This window comes from Halichoerus grypus, chromosome 1 (assembly GCF_964656455.1).
Source record: "Halichoerus grypus chromosome 1, mHalGry1.hap1.1, whole genome shotgun sequence".
Lineage (NCBI taxonomy): Eukaryota > Metazoa > Chordata > Mammalia > Carnivora > Phocidae > Halichoerus > Halichoerus grypus.
In genome coordinates, this window is record NC_135712.1 from 45,522,363 (window position 1) to 45,546,796 (window position 24,434).

Here is a 24,434-nt window from a genome sequence, read left to right on the forward strand (position 1 = left end):
ACTCTAGGAACTATAGAACACTCATGAAAGAAATTGAAGAAGACACAAAAAGATGGAAAAACATTCCGTGCTCATGGATCAGAAGAATAAACATTGTTAAAATGTCTATGCTACCCAGAGCAATCTATATCTTCAATGCTATCCTGATCAAACTTCCAATGACATTTTTCAAAGCGCTGGAACAAACATTCCTAAAATTTGTATGGAATCAGAAAAGACCCTGAATCGCCAAGGAAATGTTGAAAAAGAAAAAGTTGAGGGCATCACGTTGCCCGATTTCAAGCTATATTACAAAGCAGGGATCACCAGGACAGCATGGTACTGGCATAAAAAAACATACAGACCAATGGAACAGAATAGAGAGCCCAGATATGGACCCTCAACTCTATGGTCAAATAATCTTCGACAAAGCTGAATTTTGATTTCTTAATAGGAAAGCCTACCTGCTCTCATCTGAATATTTGTGTCCTCCCCAAATTCATATTTTAAAATCCCAATCCCCAAAGATGATGATATGAAAAGGTAGGGCCTGTGGAAGTTGCTGAAGTCATGTGGGAGAGCCTCATGTTGGGATCAGTGCCTTATAAAAGAGGCTCCAGACAGATCCCCGACCTCTTCCTCCATGTGAGGACACAGTGAAAAGGCACTGACTGAATATGAATCAGGATGAGGACCTTCATCAAAATGTGACAATGCTGACACCTTGACCTTGGACTTCCAGCCTCCAGAACTGTGAGAAATCAATTTCTGTTGTTTATAAGCCAGCATGTCGGTGGTATGCTTTATGGCAGCCTGAATGGACTAAGACACACCTCATATTTAAATATTACTTTAAGACTCTTAGAGTGTGTTCATCTGAATCATCTTAATTGATCCTTTCCATCATTTTGGAAAAATGGAAAGAGGTGACATTTCTTCCATTTACAAGTGAGGGAGCCTGGAGTAACGGAAAACACAGTTGTGTCAAATCAGATGATCTGTTCTTTTATTCCTGAGTCTTAGATGAAGTTAAAGTGACCACAAGAGCCTTCGTTAAATCTTCTGGGTCATACAGAAAAGAAAACAATGAGTGTTTGATGATGTTTAAATGGGCAGTGCCTCAATTTCTTCATAGATAATGGAGATAATACTATGCACTAGTGTCCCTATGTAGCTGATTGGGTGAGACGGTATATGTTAAGGAACATTACAGGGCATAAATCACTATACAAATATAGGTTTTGTTTTTATGAGGAAGTTAAGGTCCAACTTTTTTAAAGTTATATAAATAAAAAGAGGCTAAGTTAAGACAAGAAACACTGTTACAAACTGCATTATCACAGGTGGCCAATGTGTCCACACCAGAATTCTTCTCATTATGTAAGGTAATGTGAGAAATGTCAGGTGCTCCAATACTGTTGAGAAATTAAGAAAGTTTATATGAATATGTTTTTGTTGAAAGTAAAGTACAAAAATATGTTCTTATGATAATGATTATTATATTTTTATTAAATATGTACATTAAAAAATTAGTCTTAGGAGACCTTAAAAAGCAAGTGTCTGTAAAATCCCTCTTTGGGAGGAAGGTTTCCAAAAACAACATTGCCCCAAATGGATGATTTCTGGCAAAAAATAATTTGATCACTAATGAGAGAGAAAAGTCAATTTCTTACAAAGTGTGAGAAACAGGAAACATTGACTAGACAGAATTTGGCACAACTTGCATTTTTATTGACTCATTTTTGTCCTTTCAAAGAAAACTCCTGACCAGGGTCTACTATACCAGACACTTACATGTATTTTTGGACTGAATTACTAAGCTATTCAAAGTAAACCTTTTAAAATCACCAACAATTTGCCTCCAAGAAAGAAGATGGGCTTATGAAACTTTGAACTTCTCACAAGGTCAAATAAAACTAAACAAATGTTTAGACATTTGTTTAATTTTTTTCATGATAAATGTCAAAACATTTTGTCCTATTTCCTCTTCTTTTATAGTTGTGCTAAAGTATTCCAGCTAAGAAAATGTAGAACAAATGACAGAATTAAAAAATTACCATTTAAAAATCCCTAATAATATAATTGGTTCTGGCAAGAATCATCAAAGGATGCTAAAAGCCTTCGCTAAAAAAAGGATAGGGACCTGGGTGCAAAGTGAGAAAGTATCATATCATGAGTTACTTGCCAGATGTAAGGGAAAACAGATAAACTTTATAGTTTATAGTGGAGAGATGTGACTATTAATACCTTAACCCAGGGATCACACTGAACCCCGCCAATAGTGAGACCAACAGGATCCCTGCACTTCCTAATGTTATGCAATATGAAATTCATAACATCATTTATAAAGAATTCTTGCCAAAATGTTTAATCAAGCCTTTAGATATAAATTCCACTGGGAATGGAAAAATACAAAGGGTAGGAGAACAAGTCAAACAAGGCAGCTACACAAATCCAGAATGTGGGAAATTTCACAAGACAATTGAACAACTGGTCCACTTTCTCCATGTCATTTCATTAGGGGGAGAAACAAGAAAACCATTGTGATTAATAACAATAACAAGGAAATAAAGAAAGGGGAAAGAAATGACACTGTTTTGGATTTTTTTTTTAAAGATTTTATTTATTTGACAGAGAGAGGGAACACAAGCGGGGAGTGGGAGAGGGAGAAGCAGGCTTCCTGCTGAGCAGGGAGCCTGATGTGGGGCTCCATCCCAGGACCCTGGGATCATGACCTGAGCCAAAGGCAGACACTTAACGACTGAGCCACCCAGGCACCCTGACACTGTTTTGGATTAAAAGAATCTTGATAGGTAGAACAAACAAATGCAATGCTGTAAAAAATTAGTAACAATTGGAGAAATTTGAATATAGACTGGTTATTTGATGGTATTGGAAGAATAGTATTCATTTTATCTGATAGCCAAGTGGTATTGTGGTTAGGAAAAAAGTCCTTTGTTCATGATGCAGTGTGAAATGTTTAATTATGAAATGTATCTGTAGTTTTCATTAAAATAAAATTTTCTCTTTAAAATGTGTTATGCCTATAGGTTTTTTTTTCTAGAAGTTGTGACTCCACATAAATCACACTACTTACTGATTTGTGTGCCAACCTGCAGATGGCTTGAGCTAATTGTAAAAGTATTTTATGTACAAAATTAAATTGCCATTGTTATAAATTGGCACTATGACAACACATCTCAATTCACTCACCCCAAAACCATTCTCTAACAAAAGAGCTTAACTGCCTTACTTCTGCATAATTAAAATAACTATCACAAATAGTTAAAATTACCATTCAACAAGCCTTTCCTATCTGTCAAGTACAGTGCTAAGGGCTTGACATTCACCCTCTCATCTGATTCTTGCAACAACCTTGTAAGTGCACATTATTAACATCATCTTGCAAATGAGGACGTCAAAGCTTAGAGAGTTTAAGTTATTGATCAGTCATAGAGGCAAAGCCCAATGAACCAAAGTCTGTTTCTTTCCAAAGTCTATGCTTTCAATCAACGTTGCTACTCTTCTTCCCCATGTCTAGAAGTAGATATTCAAATTTTAGTGAATTTGTATTTTATAATGAACATTGGTAACATCAACCATAGTTTCAGTTATTACAGCAAACTTTATGATATATTGCAAAGCTGGCATGGGCCATCTCCCTTCTTTATTCTTTTAGAAGAATTCTTCAGGCATTAAATAAAATCTATTTGCCCTTATAGATGAATTAATTTTCTAGTTCAACTATCTCCCTATGATTTTGTTTAATATTTAATTAAATTTATAAATTAATTTAGAAAAATTAATGCCTCTGCTAGATCAAGTCTTTCTGCTTAGATAAAATGATGAATTTTCACACATTAAACACATTTTTATACCCCTCAGTAGTTTTTTCATTTCTACCAAATACCTATAGGTCAGGCTTATGCATATTTTTTCCAAGAAATATGTTGGAAAATTTGTTGTGGATTTGTGACAATTTGAAAAAACTCTCAGATGAACTTCATAGTCTGGAAATATCAAAAAAAAAAAAAGAAAAAGGTATGTCACGAATGCATAAAATATATGTGGTACTATTTTATCACTTACTACCATAAAATATACAAAAATCTATTGTAAAAAGTTAAATCTTATCCAAACCAACACTTAGAGACTGTACATGGAACCAATGGCAATTGAGAGAAAGCAGCATTAAGTCATAACTGCATAAAATTAACTGTAGTACATACCGCACTACTGTAATTTCATAATCACCTTCTTCTGCTGTCTTGGTGAGCTCAAGGCAACCTACCATGCTAATCTCTACATGAGCAATTGGTTTCTCTAGTAAATTGTATATCGCAGAACAAACTGATCTCGTGGTTTTCGTGTATTTTTCGTGTTTAGTGCAATTAACATAAACCTTGAGTTAACACTCTGGAACTCTTATGAAGTACCACTAGCGGTGCTGTTAGTGCCCCCAAGAGGCAGAGAAGAATCATGACATTACAACAAAAAGTTGAATTGCTTAATATGTATGGTAGATTGAGGTCTGCAGCTGTGGTTGCCTGTCATTTAAAGCAGTATAAGGACCATTGTCAGGAAAAAAAAAAAAGAAAGAAAGAAAATTCTTTCTTTTTTTTTTTTTGAGAGAGAAAGAGTGCAAGTGGGGAGGGGCAGAGGGAAAGAAAGAATCCTAAGCAGGCTTCACACCCAGCATGGAGCCCGACATGGGGCTTGATCTCATGAGCCTGAGATCATGATCTGAGCCGAAATTAGTTGCTCAACTGACTGAGCCACCCAGAAGCCCCCGAAAAAGAAAATTCTTGAAGCCATCACTACAGCTATGCCAGCAGGCACAAAAACCTTGCATTCTTTGCAAAATACCTTTTTGCCTCATATTAAAAATGCATTAAAAATGTGGGTGTAGAATGACTATAAGAGAGGCATGCCTATAGACTCTGATTTGAGAAAAAGTGAAGTCATATGACAACTTAAAGCAAAAGGAAGGTGAAGGATCTTAAGTTGGAGAATTTAATGCCAGCAAAAGATGGTTTGATAATTTTAGAAAGAAGTTTGGCTTAAAAGATGTCAAGATAACAGGAGAAGCAGCTCTGCCAACTAAAAGGCAGCAGACGATTTCCCAGATGCCATTAAAAAAATCACTGAGGAAAAAAGATATCTGCCTGAACAGGTTTTTAATGCAGATCAAAGTGTCCTATTCTGGAAAGAAAATGCCACAAAGGATATCTATTAGTAAGGAAGAGAAGTGAGCACTATGATTTAAGGCAACAAGGGATGGGCCAAATCTACTGTTTTGTGCAAATGCAGTTGGGTTTATGATCAGGATTGCCCTTATCTATAAAGCTGCTAAACTCCTGACCCTTGAAGGGAAAAGAGAAACACCAGCTTCCAGTCTTTTGGTTGTATAAGAAAGCCTGGACAAAGGGAAGAATTTTTCTGAATTGGCTCCATCTTTGCTTTTTTCCTGAAGGCAGGAAGTACCTTGCCAGTAAGGGATTGCATTTAAAGTTCTTTTGATATGGACAATGTCCTTGGCCACCTAGAACCCCATGAGTTCAAGACCAAGGGCACTGAAGTGTCTACTTGCCCCCAAACACAATGCTTCTGATTCAGCCTCTAGATCAGGGGTTCATAAAAACCTTTAAGGCTCATTACACACAATAATCTATGGAAAGGATTGTCAACAGTTTGGAAGAGAACCCCTAAAGAGAAAATATCTTGAAAGTCTGGAACAATTATACCATGGAAGATGTCACTATTGTGATAGAAAAAGCCATGAAAGCAGTCAAGCCCAAAACAATAAATTTCTGCTGGAGAAAACTGTGTTCAGATGCTGTGCACTACAGGATTTATGACAGAGCTAGTCAAATAAAATCATTAAAGAAATTGTGTATATGGCAAAAAAAAAAAAAAAAAAATGGTGGGGGAAGGGTCTCAAGATATGGATCTTGGAGAAATTCAAGAGCTAACAGACCCCACACCAGAGGAATTGATCGAAGACGACTTGATGGAGATGAGTGCTTCTGAACCAGCACCAGATGATGAGGAAGAAGACATAGAAGAAGCAATGTCAGAAAACAAATTGGCACTAGACCATCTGGCAGAAGGTTTCGGATTATTCAAGACTGCTTTTGACTTTAATGATCTGCACCCTTCCATGATATGGGCACTGAAAATAAAGCAACTGGTGGAAGAAGGATTGGTACTGGGTAGAAACATTTTTAGAGGAGTGAAAAAGCAAAAAAGTGAGAAAGAAATTACAAGGTGTTGTTGTGAAGTTGCACTGAGTGTGTCTGCCTCTCCTGCCAACTCCTCCACTTCCATCACCTCTTCTGCCTCTGGGACCAACCTCCCCTTCCTCCTCCTCCTCAACCTACGCAATGTGAAGACAAGGATGAATACCTGTATGATGATCTACCTCTCCTTCACAGATACTAAACAATCATCATGCCATACAGTTAAAAACCTGTTTTTATGTGTTTTTGTGTGAAAAGTTTAATAACTGTACAGGGAGAACTGGGGAAACATTTTTCTGTCCTCATCATCGCCTATGTATTCATCCTGTAGAACATCGTGTGCAAGTCCTGTATGGAAGTGGACAGCCTATCCTTACGCAGGCATAAGGTGAGTGATATTTAATATAAAATTAATAATGGGTTAGTTTTTATAACTTTGCTTTCAAAGAATTACATTATCCTATAATATGTCTCTCTTTCATAATTGGAGAAACTGCTTCTCAGCCTATCATCACATGTAAGTGGTTTTTTAAAAAAATGTAACAATGTTTCCAATACCATGTTATGAATATGGCTATAATATGGTATGCCATAAAAAAATTAGTAACAGTTCATTCATTAGTGTATAGGCTAGACCACCATGAGGCAGTCATATTAATTATAGTAGGCTACCATAAAGCAATCATATTGCTGTTTCTTTGTATCAGTGCATGAATTGTATTCTTGCAAATAAATATGAGTTTCTTTTTCACATCTTTCCATTTTCAGTGTCTAGTGTTAGTCACACATATAACATCTGCAGTGTTTTGTATCATAAGATAATGTTGATATAGGTACTGACAGATGATTCATTTTTATTTATTTTTTTTAAAGATTTTATTTATTTATTTCAGAGAGAGAGAGTGAGGGAGAGAGAGATGGGGGAGGAAGCATGAGCATTGTGAGGCAGAGGGAGAAGCTGACTCCCTGCTGAGCAGGGAGCCCGATGCGGGGCTGGGGGGTTCAATCCCGGGACTCTGGGATCATGACCTGAGCTGAAGGCAGACTTTCTTTTTCTTTTACTATGTTAGTCACCATACAGTACATCGTTAGTTTTCACTGTAGTGTTCCATCATTCATTGTTTGTGTTTAACACCCAGTGCTCCACGCAATACGTGCCCTCCTTACTGGCTGAGCCACCCAGGCGCCCCAGAGAATTCATTTTGTAAATACAGGATGCCAACTTACAACATCAACAAATACAGTACAGTACTGTAAGTGTATTTTCTCTTATAATTTTATTAATAGTTTCTTCTCTCTAACTTACTTTATTATAAGAATATAGTATATAATACATGTAATATACAAAATATGCATTAATTAACTGTGTATGTTATTGGTAAGGCTTACAGTCAACAGCAAGCTATTACAGTAGTTACACTTTTGAGGGGTCAAAATTTATACACAGATTTTCAACTGCGTGGGTGGTCAGTGCCCCTAACCCTCGTGTTGTCCAAGAGTCAATTGTAATGATATAGAAGACTATAAATGTTATATTATTAAGTTAAAAATAGTTTGTGAAAAATTATGTATAGCAGAGCCATTATTTTATTTAAAAATGTTCATATAAAATTACCTATCTATAAATTATGGATATACAAATATACATAAATATTAACTACATGCATGGGTAAATGATAGGAGAGATATACACCAAAAAGTTAACTGTATTTATCAATGTTTAGTGAGATTACAACAATTTGGTTTCTTTGTGTTTTACTACATTTTCATTGTTTTCTCCAATTAACCCGCTTTTGTTTGCAGAAGAAACAAGCTATAAAAATAATAGTTAGAAATGAGTACATTAAAAATGATTTGTAGACTAGTCTATAATGCCCAGTAGGTTGATTTCATTCTACAGGGAATCTTTTGGTGGCATTGAGGGAATTTCAATATTCTCTTTGCAAACAGGTTTGAAGATGGGAAGAAATAAATATCTTTGCTTCCAAACTGCATTTTTCAAAGAAAACTAACATGAGACAAGTAGTTGTCTTTGACATCTTTGTTCTCATATCTTAAGAGTTCTTCATGAAAATTTATATCTTATGACATCTCTGCATCTTCTTATAAGAATTGGGTGAGAATGCAGTGCTTTATTTTATTGTCATTATTCTTTCCACCAAAAATGATAGAACATATCATTTTAGTACCAAGAGTTTCTCATGAGCTGTCAAAATATTTGAAAAATTTTTGAGATGATTAATCTATCAAATGGAACAGAAAGCAATCTTAACTTAACAGCTAAATAAAAACTATGTTCAGCTCCTTTAACCCTTGTGGCTACAGGCTACATAATTGTAGAATGAGGATTTGAACTACGACACTGTCTGTGTGCTTCAACACCATGCTATGCTACCCACTGAATAGCAAAGATTAGTTGAGGCTCACAGACTGTGGGCAGAAATGCACCTCAGAAAATCCAGTGCTTCACAGGAGACAACCTTAAAACGAAGGTCATAAAGTGGTTTAGACACATCACTTAGTAATTTAGAGATAGATTTGCGACTCAAGCTTTTGAAATTTTGTTACATTTCTGTTGACACTTTCTTTGCCAGGACAATGAATTATACAATCAATCTATTTAATAATTGGTGTTTTTGAAAGTCAAATTCATTCTGGCTTTCACTTTATAATGGAAACCTCATAGAAGCAGGAAATTTTCCAATAGTTAAGAATTAGAGAGTTATGGGACTTTTAAAGAGAGTCTATGCTTTCCCCTTCAATGTGGCTCTTGTTTAGATAGTACTTTTCTGGAAATCTGCAGAAAAGAATTCACCACATCTGCTAAGAGCCACACCTTAATGTCATAATCTCGGAATAGTGTGAAATAAGGATAATCTAGTACTTGCAGTGACTTGACAGCAGCGTGCTTACTCGATGATTACTGCCACTATGACCAGCCTCTCTGTTGGTGTTTCTTCATGTCTAAAATCAATCCCAAATTTTCTCTTTTTCCACTGGAGACAAAGAAGAACTGTGTTCCTCAAAACAGCCTCTCTTTTAAAGGGGAAAAACTCCAGGTGCCTTTTTATAGAAAATATCCCAATTCTTCTATATATTTTTACTGTTCAAAGATTATTTTCATCAGAACTGAAATTTTCACAAATACTGTTATTCTTCCTTTTGAATTACCAAGTGGGAGCTTTGAGATATTTCAGGCTAGCACCAACTTAGGAAGGGAATCTTCAGCTACGTCTATGTGGAATTGGTGTAGAAGTAAACATAGGCGTTGGAATGACACCCACTTGGATGGTCTTGTTATAAAATCCTGGCAGCTGTGAATCCAAGACTGGTAAATATTCCCTTGAATGGTTATATATTTAGATCAGCTGTTTATAAATGGGTAGACCCTGCTTTAGATACTAAGAGAGGGCATAAAACATATTTTATGTTCAGACTTGTGCATAATTTGTCATTGATGAAATGCATTGTGCTGATGAGGACTGAGGTTTTTTCTCTTGTGTCTCCACAGAACCCAGCCTTCTCACTTGCTTCCCAGGCTTATAAAACTCATGGATGCATTTGTTGTTTGGGGCTCTTATCTGCCTTGACTATCTTTATGTTAGTCATTGCCTATTACAGTGGTTCGTCTTTTTTCCTCATTTGATTTACCTTTTAAACAGAATTTATAGTTTTTTTTTACTATTTAAACTGAATCCCCATTTTCAAAACATTGGTTATTTTTCCAACTGTGGTGCCATTTGTAAAGTTTCATTCACCCTGGCTTTGATGGTCCCACTTGCAATCTCAAAAAGGGCAGGAAAATAAAAATCTTTTTAATCATTTTAGAATTATGAGCCTCTAAAAAAGAATTATGAGCCTCTAAGATGTTAAAAACATTCTTGGTTAACCGCTTGATAATTGTCTATATGGGCATGTTTAATGGGAGCTCTCGGATCTATTCCAAATGTGCAAATAAGCTGGCTAGTATTTTTGGTTCTTCTCTAGTCTTGAAAGAGTGGTTATTTTAGCATCTCAAGCATAACACCAGAATTAGAAGTCTTTTTAACCAAGTTTTACTTCTTGAAATTACCTATAAGACATTTAACATTATTAGTGTGTTTTAAAAAAGAGAAACTCTAAACTCTAAACTTTAGTATTTGTTGAGTAAGGGCCATCAGAAATAGAGGAATATGATGTTGCCATATAATACCAGTTTTCCTGATTATTGATTAATTTTTTCCTTTACCCATTCTCTCATGGCAGTGATCAGCCCAAGTGCATATGATGGAGGCAAACAAGACGCAGGTGACTGAGTTTGTTCTCACAGGACTTACAGATCATCCAGGGCTGCAGGTCCCCCTGTTCCTGGTGTTCTTGGTCATCTACCTCACCACCATGGTGGGCAACCTCAGACTGATTTTTCTCATCTGGAAAGACCACCATCTTCACACCCCCATGTACTTATTCCTTGGCAGTTTGGCCTTTGCAGATGCTTGTTCCTCATCCTCTGTGACTCCTAGGATGCTTGTCAACATCTTAGACAAAAGTCAAATGATATCCCTCTTTGAATGCATGACCCAATATTATATTTTTGGTTCCAGTGCCACCACAGAGTGTTTCCTCCTGGTAGTGATGGCCTCTGACCGTTATGTAGCCATATGCAACCCCTTGCTTTATCCGGGGGTGATGGCCAACAGGCTCTGTACTTGGTTGATAAGTTTGTCTTATGTAATTGGTTTTCTGCATCCCACAGTTCATGTAGGATTATTATTTAGATTAACCTTCTGCAGGTCCAATATAATACACCATTTCTACTGTGAAATTTTGCCACTATATACAATTTCTTGCACTGACCCATCTATTAATGCATTGGTACTTTTTATTTTTGCTGCTTTTATTCAAGCTTTTACTTTTATGACCATCATAGCGTCTTATACCCGTGTCCTCTTTGCCATCCTCACAAAGAAATCTGAAAAGGGCAGGAGCAAAGCCTTCTCCACGTGCAGCGCCCACCTGCTCTCTGTTTCCTTGTTCTATGGCACTCTCTTCTTCATGTATGTGTGTCCTGGGTCTGGCCCAGATCAATATCAGGATAAAATGTATTCACTGTTCTACACGATTATCATCCCCCTGCTCAACCCCTTTATTTATAGCCTAAGAAACAAGGAAGTTTTAGGTGCACTGAGAAAAATTATAAAGAAATAAATATTTCTCAGGAAAGCTTTCATCATTCCTTCGATTTTACTCTGTTTAAATAAAGCATGTGTCCCTGGGTTTTGCACATAGTAGGGCCTTAATATACTTGTTAAATGAATGGATAACAAATTTAGAGTAGATAGACTTGTCTTCATCCTAAGTTCTTGTGATCATCAAATTATTAATGAGCATGGTAAGGACAGGCTTCTTTTATTTTGTGCTCTTGTTGTTTTTAATCCATCCTCAAGGATAAAAGTGAAAAAGAAATCTCCAAATTACTATATCTTCGTAACCTGAATGAGGTTTTGTATTTCCAGTTACACATATTTTAAAACTTTTTGAATTTATAATCTTTTTTTTTTATTTGAGAAAGAAAGAGAGAGAACATGAGTGGGGGGACAGGCAGAGGGAGAGGGAAAGACTCTCAAGCAGACTCCCCGCTGAGCGTGGAGCCCAATGCAGGGCTCGATCTCATGACCCTGAGATCATGACCTGAGCCAAGATCAAGAGTCAGACATTCAACCGACTGAGCCACCCAGGCGCCCCTGAACTTATATTCTTATAAGTTATAGGAAGAATTAGCCTGTGTAAATCCACCGTTTAAAAATTACTCATGCCCTCCTAGATAATTCTGAGCAAGTAATTTTCAAGATTTTGTAGATATAAGTATCTTTGATAGATACTTATAATGAGGCAAACACTATATATGCCATAGTAACACTGTTAGACTAAATATGACAACATATATTCCTCGTGAGGCATTTAACATGAATATATCTAGGAGGCTTACAAGTAATTTTGGAAAATTAACTTATATTTGCATTGTATTCATTCAAAGATACAACACTTTAGCAATTAAATACTTAAAATAATTACTTTTCCTGCAATATAAGGAATAGTTCTGAGCTCTTTAAAAATTTCTACTTTTTAATTTATTGAATAATCTCACTGGGCACCTTGTTTCCAGCACAAATGTACCATTGAATACATTCCCCACCACTCCCCCCTCCGGAATTGACAGCTACCTGAAATAGCAGGTGTGCTTGATCATCTCATAATTACGTAACTTAAATCAATTTTCTTTCCCTTACAAAAGTTATCTATGTTTTCTGTCTGGCTTCCTGACTTTATTACATATGGACTTGTGAATATTGTAGTGAAAAATAAGAAAAGATATCCCCATATACATGACACATCCCTCTAACCCCAGGCCTATTATTTTGATTTGAGGATAGAAACAATTTGTTGAGTCATTGAACAATAAAGCCCGCGGTGGGGTTGACTGGCTTCAGCACTGTGTGTTTGGGGCTCAGTTTCCTCAGACCCTGCTCCTCTCACTGCGTCTGAGCCCTGCTTCTGCTGTGTGGGCTCATTCGAACCAACATGGATGCCAAGTCTCTGTTAACTTTCTGTCACTACCTCTCTACACTCCAGGCCAGTGACAAAACTTTCTCTTTTTTTTCCCTTTATGTGCCATGCAGACTGTTTTAGGTATTGGCTGTGTATAACTGCTATCTGTCAATATATAGATGGTCTTTGTCTTTATTTTTTATAACAGCACTGTTACTAAGGTGGGATGTGATCCAGTAGCAGATTGTTACATTCTCTATGTTTTTGTCATCACAGGTTGATATATAGCGGGACTGTCATCTTCACAGTTGCCCTGGAGAAACAGCCACAGGAAGTTCTGTGGTCCGTGGGGATAAATGTTTTGCAAATATTAAACCATGCAATTTAAATATCCCATTTTAGGGACACCTGGGTGGCTCAGTCGGTTAAGCATCTGCCTTCGGCTCAGGTCATGCTCACAGGATCCTGGGATTGAGGCTCACATCTGGTTCCTTGCTCAATGGTGAGTCTGCTTCTCTCTCTCCCTTTGCCTGCTGTTCCCTCTGCCTGCCTCTCCCCCTGCTCGTGCTCTCTCTGGCGCTTTCTCTGTCTCTCTGACAAATAAATAAAATCTTTAAAATAAATAAATATCCCATTTTATGTTTGTTTTCATGATATTTAAAGTTGGAAAAAGCTAGTACTTGACTTTTTAGAGAGCTGGGAGAGACAGAAAGACTTTCAGGACAGGCAAGCCCTGTTCCATTTAAGAGACCAGATCACAAGTTCCAACAGCCCTCGGCTTTTGCTGCAAAAGCTGAAAAAATGAAGAGTCCATAAGAATGTGAAGATATTAGTAGAATAGAAGTCTTAGGGACCTTCTTTCCACTTCCAACATCTCACATGCTACCTCCCCACCCCCATATTTTCATATACCATTTCAGAGACAAAGACGAAAAAGATTTAATTTCTTTTCTGCCAGGTAGGATGTCGTGGATATTGCTATACCTATTCCATGGATTGCTCAACAATTCATTGACTAGAATTGTAGACCTAGGTCATCTCTAGGCTGAGGACATGACCTCATGACAGAAAGAATGGGAGGTAGCAAGACAAGGGACAAGCAATTAAATCCCCTTCTTGGACTCTGAATTTTTGAGACTCACTTTTTCATGAGAACAGCCCAATTCCAACAGTGATAACTCAGTTCAGAGAGGTAGCCTGGGACATATTTGTGAAGACCAGATGTGGGAGGACATGACCAGAGTCTCTAGTCAAGTCTGAAAGAGAACCTGAAGCTTGTCAGGCAGAAAGCAAAGTCAGTGTGGGAAATCCTGTGAAATTAGCAAGTGAATTTATACTAATCTTCCAACAATCGGCTCATCCAGTACCTGTTTTCACTCAAGCCAGACGGGTAAGGTAGAGATGGCGCTACAACTTGGGGGTAGGAATGAGCATGTGGGAGAGGAGAACTCACAGAGAAATTGAGGTTGGATGACATTCTACACTTTCTGACACCTTATCAGAGACAACTGCCAAATCTCCAGATATTTCAGACCCACCCTATATTTATGCCTACACAAGGGTAGCCTTGCTGGTCATGTAGTGAGATCCCTGGCATAGAGACAGGCTAAATACTGGGGGTGGGGGCAGCTTCTGAACATCCAATATCCAGTTTTACTTAGCCAAACATTGATAGTCTGTAACACAGTCAGAAAATCAGATTAAGGACAGACATCTTTTTGCAATGGGTAGATCCCTCAAAAAGAGTAAGTCTTTTGAGTGGACTAAAGTTTATTAAGAAGAGAATGTAATGGGTTAAGAGAACAGAAGGAATATTTATTTTCAGGACGTTTTGTAGAGCACAGGCTGGTTCGTTTATATTGACAATATTATGTTGATAAAGACTGGATAACTTTGTAAAGTTCGTGTTTCCACAAGATGACAGATAATTCTTACAAAAATTGCATATTTCTGTGTGTAATTATAACATGTGGCAAAATACTAAAAAAATTCTTGGTTCCCAAAGAACAGCTGCAGCTGGATTTAATGGAGAGACCAGAGTATCAACTGGAGATCCTAGCTTTTTCTTGGAATACAGGCTAGATGGGAATTGGGTTTGACTCCCTTGGGAAGATGCTGAAAGTATTGTCTACATGGGAAGGAGGGTAAAACTGGTAAATGAGAATCAGAAACTGTAGTAGAATAAGGAGAAGAAACTGTTAGGTGACCACCAAATCTATTTTCTTTTCATCCTAGACACACACCTTCCCTTTTCCATTGACTATAGCGATATGATTGAGTTTAGGCTTGAAAGTGATGTATATCACTTACATTTCTGGCTCATAAGCACCTCACATTTGGAATCCCCTATGAACTTTACCCTTCCAGCTTGATCCAAATGAGAACACAAACCCTGAAGGAAATCATGTGTGGAAAATGCTTGAGTGGCAAGTTGGAAAGAGTTTGGGACTCTGAATCATCAAATGGAATGAACAGTTGTTCAATTAAGAACATGTGCTTCATACTTATCATAAAGGAGAACTAACCTTCTGTTCTGTTGATCTACTAAAATATTGGCTATTATTTGTAAAGTCAATTAGTGTTACTGTAAATAATATATAATGTAATGCAAAAAAACCCTCTTCAACTGTATACAGTTAATTATTGGGTCTATTTCTCAGTGTAGGGAAATGGATATTTAGGCTTACCAATTTTAGTTGTTACTCTGTGTGGAATGAGAAGTTATTTATACATGCCGAGTGGGGAGAGTGTGTATGGGATGATGGTGAAATGGTGTACGTTTTATAAGAATCAGTCTGGCATCAGTGTAGAAAATGGAGTGGATGACTGTGTTAGCAGATGCAGATAGTGTCATTAGGAAGTTATTTAATAAGCCCAGGCAAGAGATGAATGTATTATGGATTTTAGGATTAACTGTACAAATAGAAATAGTTGGATTTAAGACATTTTTAGTACATAAAATCTAGAGGCAATAGTCAAAAAAATGGAATTGAGGGAGAAATTAGTTTCATGAATATGTTCCTGATTTATGGTGTGCACAAATACTTGTTTGCAGACCCTATTCCCTGAGACAGGGAACATTGGAAGAATACCAGGTTTGGGGGTGGAATAGAGGAAGATCTTAATTTCAGATTTGGACATGTTAATTCTAATGTACCTTTGGGATTTCCAAGTGGGCAAGTAAGTATTTGGGTAGTGGGACCATTAAAAGAGACAAGAGGAAGGAAAACAAACTTATTCTAAACTCCGTTCAGTGACATTTTATAAACATGCCCCTCTGGTGAACCCTGAGGACACAATGTACAGTTTTAATTGTTATAACTAGCTGTGTGTAGATGATTTGATGATTAGCTCACAAGGCCCAGTAGAACAACTTTGACTTCATCCTACTGGGAATCTTTTTGAAGCATTAAGGGAATTTCAGAATTTTTTAAAGAATAGATTTGCGGATAGAAGGAAGAAATGTTATCTCCCTCCAGTTTGGAGTTTCCAAGGAAAATCAATACACAAATAATACTGCTTCAATTCTGTACCTTTTATGTTACTTCAAGAAAACATTTCCAATTTCCCATGATTTACAGGAAGTAGGTGAGAGTGCAGAGATTTTCATAATTTTCCATAAATTTCATTAATATAGTGTTGTAATTTGTCTGTATGATAAACATCTAAGTAAGAAATTAACATCCTGGACAGGTGTTTTTTCTATTTAAATCAGCAACCAAAATCTAGACAGACAGAAGTAAATGTCTGTCTGATCATGTATATTTCAGTTAGAATTTTTACACATTTTGGGGGGAGTTCTTAAATAATAAACTCTGGTTAACAGAAGAATGAAAATTAGAAAAATTCAATAATAATGGTAAGAAAAATTCAGAGTTAATTTCATAATGTGAAGTTTGCTTAATTGAGACAAGCTATGCGGCTCAAATCTAACTTATTTGTAATTTGTTCAGACTGGGAAATTCTGGCTTACAGTTTGTGGCTGAGTACAATACAAATTCTTTAATTTCATGAAATCACGAGACTATGGGCTAAAGTCACTGGTGGTAACTGCAAAATGCTCCTTGTCTCATTTATCACATAACGCTTGAGACAAAATTCACAGAGATTACTAATCCTTGGCCAAGTTACACACTGTAGGAGCTAAAACTAGCAAAAACAAACATTTGGTTATTCAAGATTGTAAAGAAAGTTGGGCCAGGTTATGCAGGGCAAAAATCTCTTAAGTTCTTAATTTTCAATTAATATTTTGCCTGTGTTGTACATATTGGGGTTCCCGGTGGATATACATTCAAAAGTAAAAATTCCAAAGCTCATGAATTCTTCCTTTATTTTTAGTGGAGATAGAATAATATCTCACAATCTTCTCTTATGCTGATCACTGATTCATTGAAAAAGAGCTTTTGTGGGCGCCTGGGTGGCTCAGTTGGTTGAGCGACTGCCTTCGGCTCAGGTCATGATCCTGGAGTCCCTGGATCGAGTCCCACATCGGGCTCCCTGCTCGGCAGGGAGTCTGCTTCTCCCTCTGACCCTCCCCCCTCTCATGTGCTGTCTCTCTCATTCTCTCTCTCTCAAATAAATAAAAAAAAAAAAAGAAAAAGAGCTTTTGTTCCTATTTCTACATTAGACAAACTCAGTTTTTCTAATACATTCTCATGATAAAAAAAAATTTTGTGTTCCATCAGTATTGAGAGATGTGACTATAAAATTATGAAAATGTTTTTTCATCCCAGGAAATACCATAACAATCTGTATACCTGAATGTTTTTATTTTTCTTTTTATGGTAATATAAAAGAAACTACATTCACTGGAAAACTCCTTTTTAGACTTCTTTCAGATACTGTCTATAAATCATGAAAAAAAATCAATGTCATTACTTCATGCAAACATCACATGTTAAATTTTTTTTTTTTATTCATCACATGTTAAATTTACAACAGGGGGGACGCCTGGGTGGCTCAGTTGGTTAAGCGTCTGCCTTCAGCTCGGATCAAGATCCTCAGGGTCCTGGGATCGAGTCCTGCATCGGGCTCCTTGCTCGGCAGGAAGCCTGCTTCTCCCTCTGCCTGCCACTCCCCCTGCTTGTGCTTTCTCTCTCTCTCTCTCTGACAAATAAATAAAATCTTAATAAATAAATAAATAAATAAATAAAAAATAAATTTACAACAGGGACTAAAGAATAAGTATGGAGAAATAAGATTAATAAAAAAATTACTAAAATTGCAAAAAAAGAAAACCTTCTAAAAAACTCTTGTTCTATTTGAATCCCTATCTTACACAATTACAGATAACTTTGGGGTATTAAAACAAATTGTATCTACTTTCTTTTCTTTTTTTTTTAAGATTTTATTTATTTTTTGACAGAGAGAGACAGCAAGAGAGGGAACACAAGCAGGGGGAGTGGGAGAGGGAGAAGCAGGCTTCCTGCAGAGCAGGGCTCGATCCCAGGACCCTGGGAACATGACCTGAGCCGAAGGCAGAGGCTTAACGACTGAGCCACCCTGGCGCCCCGTATCTACTTTCACTGGTTAAAACTTGGCTCCCATTGACAATTTCCAAAAGTAAATGCTAATTTCCCTGGAGGCTATTTCTGTCTTTAACTGATATATACGTGCAAAAATTAACAGATGATTGCATCCTAATTTTACAATGGACTTTTCAGTGACAAAGCATCTCCTTGAAAAAGAAAACAACAGGATTTCATCATTCTTGTTTCTTTTCTCCATTACTAACATGTTGGAGACTATTCTTTTGCACATCTCTTTATGTACGTATAAAGGCCTACATAGATATACACACAAATAAATCAATTACATAATTTTATGTGAAAGAGATCCTAATATATATGCTGCTGTTCTCATAGAACTTTTATTTTGACTTCTCTCTTCCTCTTCTCCATTTCCCTCATTTCTACCTCTACTTCTATTCTAGAAAACCCAATGCTATAAACTTAATTTCTATTATCCACATTTTTCTCCAGGTAAAAGATTTAAAAATGCATTGTTTATTTTTCAATAATGAAATCTTATTTACACTTCTCTGTTACATATTCTTCTCGGGTAACAATACATTGTGAAAATTGCCAATTCAAGTGAAATAAGACTTTGTTTTCGTGGCTGAATTCTATTACAAAATATGAATGTACATAACCATGATTTATTTAACCATCTCACTGTAGATGTGTCTGGTCTTTGCCACCTTGAAAAATAATGCATTAGATATCTTTTGTGTATTTATCTTTGTATAGTTGTGCTTTTATTTCTAGGGTATATATAAGGCAAAAAGATAAAGGGTATATGTATTTATTAAAAATTTAAATGGTATCATATAAAATCGCTTTTTCAAAAAGGCTGTTGCAATTCATATATCCACAAGTAACACGAAAGGAGCACTTCTCTCACCTCAGTTAGCAGTATCCATTCATTTTAATTTCTGCTAATCTGATATGTGAGAAAGGAAGTATCTGTGTATGTGTGTGTGCACACCTGCACTTTCACATGTGTGTGTATTTACGACACACAGAAAACTAGGCATCTTTTCATTTTATTTATTGGTCATTTTGATTCACTTATCTGTAAACTCGCTTGTTCATATCCTTTATTCATTCTTCTTTTGGATCGTTTGCCTTTTTCTTATCTATTTTTAAGTTATTCTTATATTACATATTACATTATTCATAAATCTAGATCTTTCATATACATAGTAAAATGTATTTCCCAACCTATTATATGCCCTCTGACTCTGTTCAATACTCTTTTGCTAATCATTAAAATTATATAGTAGCTACGCTTAGTATTGGCTTTCTTCTCTTGGATAAGAATTTCTCTAATCACTATGTTATATTGTTGTCTCCAAAATTTCTTACAAAATATCTATGCTGTTAGGTAGGAGTCTAACCTTATTTATATCCAGACAGCCAACACTGGCAGCACAATCCATTAAACCCATCATCTTTTTCCTACCGAATTGAAACATCATATTTGTCTTATGCCACACTTCTATATATAATGGAATCTATTTCTGAGAAGGCTGCCTATTATTGCATTGACCCCCTTGTCTATTCTTATTCCACTATCTTAATGTTTTGATTATTATATCTTTATGTTATAGTGCAGTAGAAATTAAGGTACTCTTGACTGTTCTTACTATACATTTTCTTGGATAAAATTGGAAATTTTTTTCTTTCATATAAATTTTAAGATAAGCATATATAATTCTTAAAACCTCTGTTGGATTGAGAAGGATTTGTATTAAATTTACTTGTTACTTTAGGTGAATTATCATTTTAAAACATTTTATTATGGAAAATTTTGAATGTATATTAAAGTACACATATAAAGGTAAAAATTAAGAAATTGCTAATTACATGAAAAGCACCTTTTAGAAACACATGTTACACAAAAAATACACTGTTTTTATGATTTCTTTTGTGACTGTTTCAACACTTTTTTCTTTTATTTTACTGTCCGGCCAGGTCAGATATGGCAGAAGAAAATAAGACACTCGCGGCTGAGTTTGTTCTCACAGGACTTACAGCTCGTCCGGGGCTGCAGGTCCCCCTGTTCCTGGTGTTCTCGGTCATACCTCACCACCATGGTGGGCAAACTTGGTCTGGTTGCTCTCATCTGGAAGGACCCCCATCTTCACACCCCCATGTACTTATTTCTCGGCAGTTTGGCCTTTGCAGATGCTCGTTCCTCATCCTCTGTGACTCCCAGGATGCTTATACATTTTTTATCCAAGAATCATATGATATCACTTTTTGACCGTATGGCTCAATTTTACATTTTTGGCTCCAGTGCCACCACAGAGTGTTTCCTCCTGGTAGTGATGGCTTATTACCACTACGTAGCCATATGCAACCCCTTGCTTTATCCGGGGGTGATGTCCAATAACCTTTGTACTCAGTTCATTGGTGTTTCATATTTTATTGGCTTTCTACATTCAGCAATTCATGTGGGTTCGTTATTTAGATTAACTTTCTGCAGGTCCAATGAAATGCATTATTTCTACTGTGAAATTTTACAACTTCTCAAAATTTCTTGCACTGATCCTACAGTTAATACACTTCTGGTTTTAATCTTTTCGGCCTTTACACAAGTCTTTACTTTTATGACCATCATGGTTTCTTATATTTGGATCCTCTTTGCCATCCTGAAAAATAAGTCTGAAAAGGGCAGGAGCAAAGCCTTCTCCATGTGCAGCGCCCACCTGCTCTCTATTTCCTTGTCCTATGGCGCTCTCTTCTTCATGTATGTGCATCCTGAGTCTGGCCACACTGAAGATCATGACAAAATGTATTCTTTATTTTACGCAATAATAATTCCTCTGCTAAATCCTTTTATTTACAGCCTGAGGAACAAAGAAGTTATAGGTACCTTGAGAAGAATAATGAAGAAATAAATAGTTGCCAGACAATATTCAAAATGTTTCTTTTTTATCATCTGCTGAAAAAAGCCCCAAGTCCTGTAGATAAGCCATGACTGCTATTCCACCAGAAGGCTAATGGTCAGAGGAGTTCATAAGCTCTGTGGAAGCATCCCAGCTTCCCATTATGGTTTCTTGGATATGGGTCCAGTGAAAGTTTGGGAACCTTATCTATAGAACTAGCTTATTTAGAAACATTGTGCTTTATTTTTATCTGAGGATTTGGCTTTTGCAAATTAGTTATTTTCTAGGGCTTTCCAAAATTCCAGATAGAAACAGATAATTATGGTGAAAAACAGCTGTAATAGAGGCTGGTATATAGGGTTAGTCATTTAGTTCATGAATGAGCCCAGCCCATTGCTCTGGACCTGCAAGTTAATAAGGCTTTGTTGTTTTCTGCCCCACATAGTAACTCCAGTTGACTAATAAAATAAAATTCTGCTCCTTGGAAGAATATTTCCTGAGAAGAAATGTACTGTTTGGTGATAAAGTTAGGAAAAAATGAAAATTTCTAAAGAAATTTGTGGATGTTAGGAAGAAAATGAAAGTTGGCATGAACTAAAGAATGAAACATCAAAATTAACCACAGCTCAGAGTTGTAATTCCATGCACTGTTTTTGTTTTTGTTTTTTTTTAAATCAGGGATACTGCATGCAGCATGATATGCAGTAATTTATAAATTTAGGGATATTTGAGTGCAGTATAAAGCAATTTCGATCAACCTTGTGGTTGAGTTACTATTCCTATCTGTTTTAGTTGGAGCTGACTAAGGAAAAGGTGAGGAGGCTGGATCAGAGATAAAAACCTGATTTTGCATGTAGGGATATAAAACTGTCAGTGAATTCTCTCCCACTAATTTACTTCCAATTCAGGGATGTGATCACTTAAAAGATATTATATATGTCATATATATATATATATATATATTCTAATTTACTTAAAATTATATAGGCACAGGTGCTTCAATTCTTTTGGCAAAACAATTATATTCCTTGAACAATCTGGTTTGTTTCTTTTTTGAGCACATTCACTTAGGAAAAACAATTATACAAAATGAGAATTAAGTTTAAGTTGTAGAAGAATGAAAATATGCCTATTGTTCTAGTATTTTTAAAACACTTTAGATCTTGCCAATAGTTCCAACAAATATACTAAACATTATTATCTAAAACTGTAGGCATATGATAAATATCTCTTATCGCTTACATTTATTTATCTCTTATATAAACATTATTGGAAAAAGTCAACTTGTTGGTATGGTCTTAAAATTAATTCCAATTGGTCCCCAAAAACAAAATTTCTTTTAAAAATATTCCACATGATTAAGTTTATTCTCCTTAAAAACCATCTGTACTTGTAGGGTGATTTTCAGCAATTTCACAGTATTTGTGACTCATTTTACAAGCGCTATAAACTACATGTTTCTTTAACATTTTAATTTTCTTTTTTTTTTTTTAAAGATTTTTTTATTTATTTATTTGACAGAGAGAGACACAGAGAGAGAGGGAACACAAGCAGGGGGAGTGGGAGAGGGAGCAGGCCTCCCGCGGAGCAGGGAGCCCGATGCGGGGCTCGATCTCAGGACCCTGGGATCATGACCTGAGCTGAAGGCAGACGCCTAACGACTGAGCCACCCAGGCGCCCCTTAATTTTCTTTTTGATTAAACCCTCTTTTCTGTGATTACTATTGGTCTTTTAAAAGTAATCCTTAAATACTTTTTATTATTTATGTAAATGTAAGTATATTTATTTCTTAATGTACATGGAACATGTTTTATTTGAAGTATCTTCAAAAACAATTATATGCTATGATATTTACACTCTTTTACTAGCTTCATAATTGCACAAGTAATATATGATTTTATCAGGATTATTTTTAATAATATCCTGGGTATTTATATTACTTTGGACGTAAAGGGTTAAAAGTTGAACAGTAATATTTTACTCCAGTTTGAGGACCCTCTAAGAAATTGACATTTATACAGTCTTCCAAAGGCAACTCAATAGATGCATTAACTTGGGATAAATTAGATTCCTCCTGAGGTTGGTATGAACTGATTGCTGATCCAAAATGTTCCTAAACATGTTGTACATCAAGTGTGTCAAGTATATCAAGATTGTTTATTGTATAGCCTGTTTTTATGGAATGCAGCTGTACTAAAATTAGATGTGAGGCAAACATACCTCTAGGTGCTAGGTTATAAGCAAGTTAATTAAGCTGAGAGAGCCCCCCAACCCTGCACCTTCCCTGTGCTGAGTGATCTGTACATAGAACAGTTTGCATTCAGTGAATGAAGCTTTGGAAACTATCAGAGTATCCAAAGCTGCTGTCGTGTTGCGGCTATGCATGCTGCTGCTTTACTTGTTCTGTATTCTTGCTTAAAGCTAAGTGAACTTGGGTAATAAACTTGGGTAAATAAACACTGGGTAAGCCTATTTCATCTTGTGAATTTGACATCATTCCACCCTTGAAATTTACTTAAATGGTCCTTGTGAAGAAGGATGGGTAGGGAAGGTCTTTTGAGACTTTGGTGCTGGGATAGCTGAAACTAACGCCTGGTTCACTATAGTGGAAGTTTTTTTGAAGCAAATTACAGTATATATCTTATCAATGGAATTTAGGTTATATAGTTTCAAACATCTAGGATTTAGCAAAATGGGTTGGTTAATAAACAAAGGCAAATAGGGAAAATTGCTAGAAACATTGCTTGTTGGTTATCAATAGCATTAACAAAATGGAAATTCTATCAGAAGAACACAAAGGAGTAGACTGACTTAGGAGAGATGAGACAAACATATAAAATAGAAGATGAGTCATGAGGTTTTTTGCTTGGCAGATATTATATTCACCTAGAAGCCAACGTTATTCACTGTCCTTGAGAATGAAGGACAAGACCATGGAAATGGAGGGGGGGCATTGTTAAATAATTGAGACATCTTTCCAACAAATAAACACTAGAAACCTGATGAGTTTTTGTTAGTCCAGACCACATGTCCTAGGGCTTAGTATTTCAATGGTAGAGAATCCATTGAGTCTGAATGGAGAGAATTAAATGGCCTGATGAGTATGGACTTTAGTATACATTTTTCTTTCCAAATAATGATACTACCATGGTTAAGGTAGAAATCTAACAAGCTTACATTGAAAAGGGTACCTGCCCAATTTTTTCACCTAATGGAACATAAAAGATCCTTGCAGAAATAGTAGTAGAAATGTTTTAACTGCAGGTACCTTAGATTGAATATAGATAACAATAATA

The 24,434-nt window shown here is 36.2% G+C and overlaps 1 protein-coding gene and 1 pseudogene across 1 annotated transcript; both read left to right on the top strand.

Moving 5' to 3' along the window:
• The first annotated feature begins 10,481 nt into the window (after positions 1–10,481).
• On the top strand, positions 10,482–11,405 carry LOC118521631 (olfactory receptor 5AC1-like). Its single transcript, XM_036070321.2, has one exon. It carries the CDS (start codon positions 10,482–10,484, stop codon positions 11,403–11,405), a length of 924 nt encoding a protein of 307 aa, XP_035926214.1.
• An 8,823-nt stretch (positions 11,406–20,228) lies between these two features.
• LOC118521632 (olfactory receptor 5AC1-like) lies at positions 20,229–21,150 on the top strand (annotated as a pseudogene).
• The last annotated feature ends 3,284 nt before the right edge of the window (positions 21,151–24,434 follow it).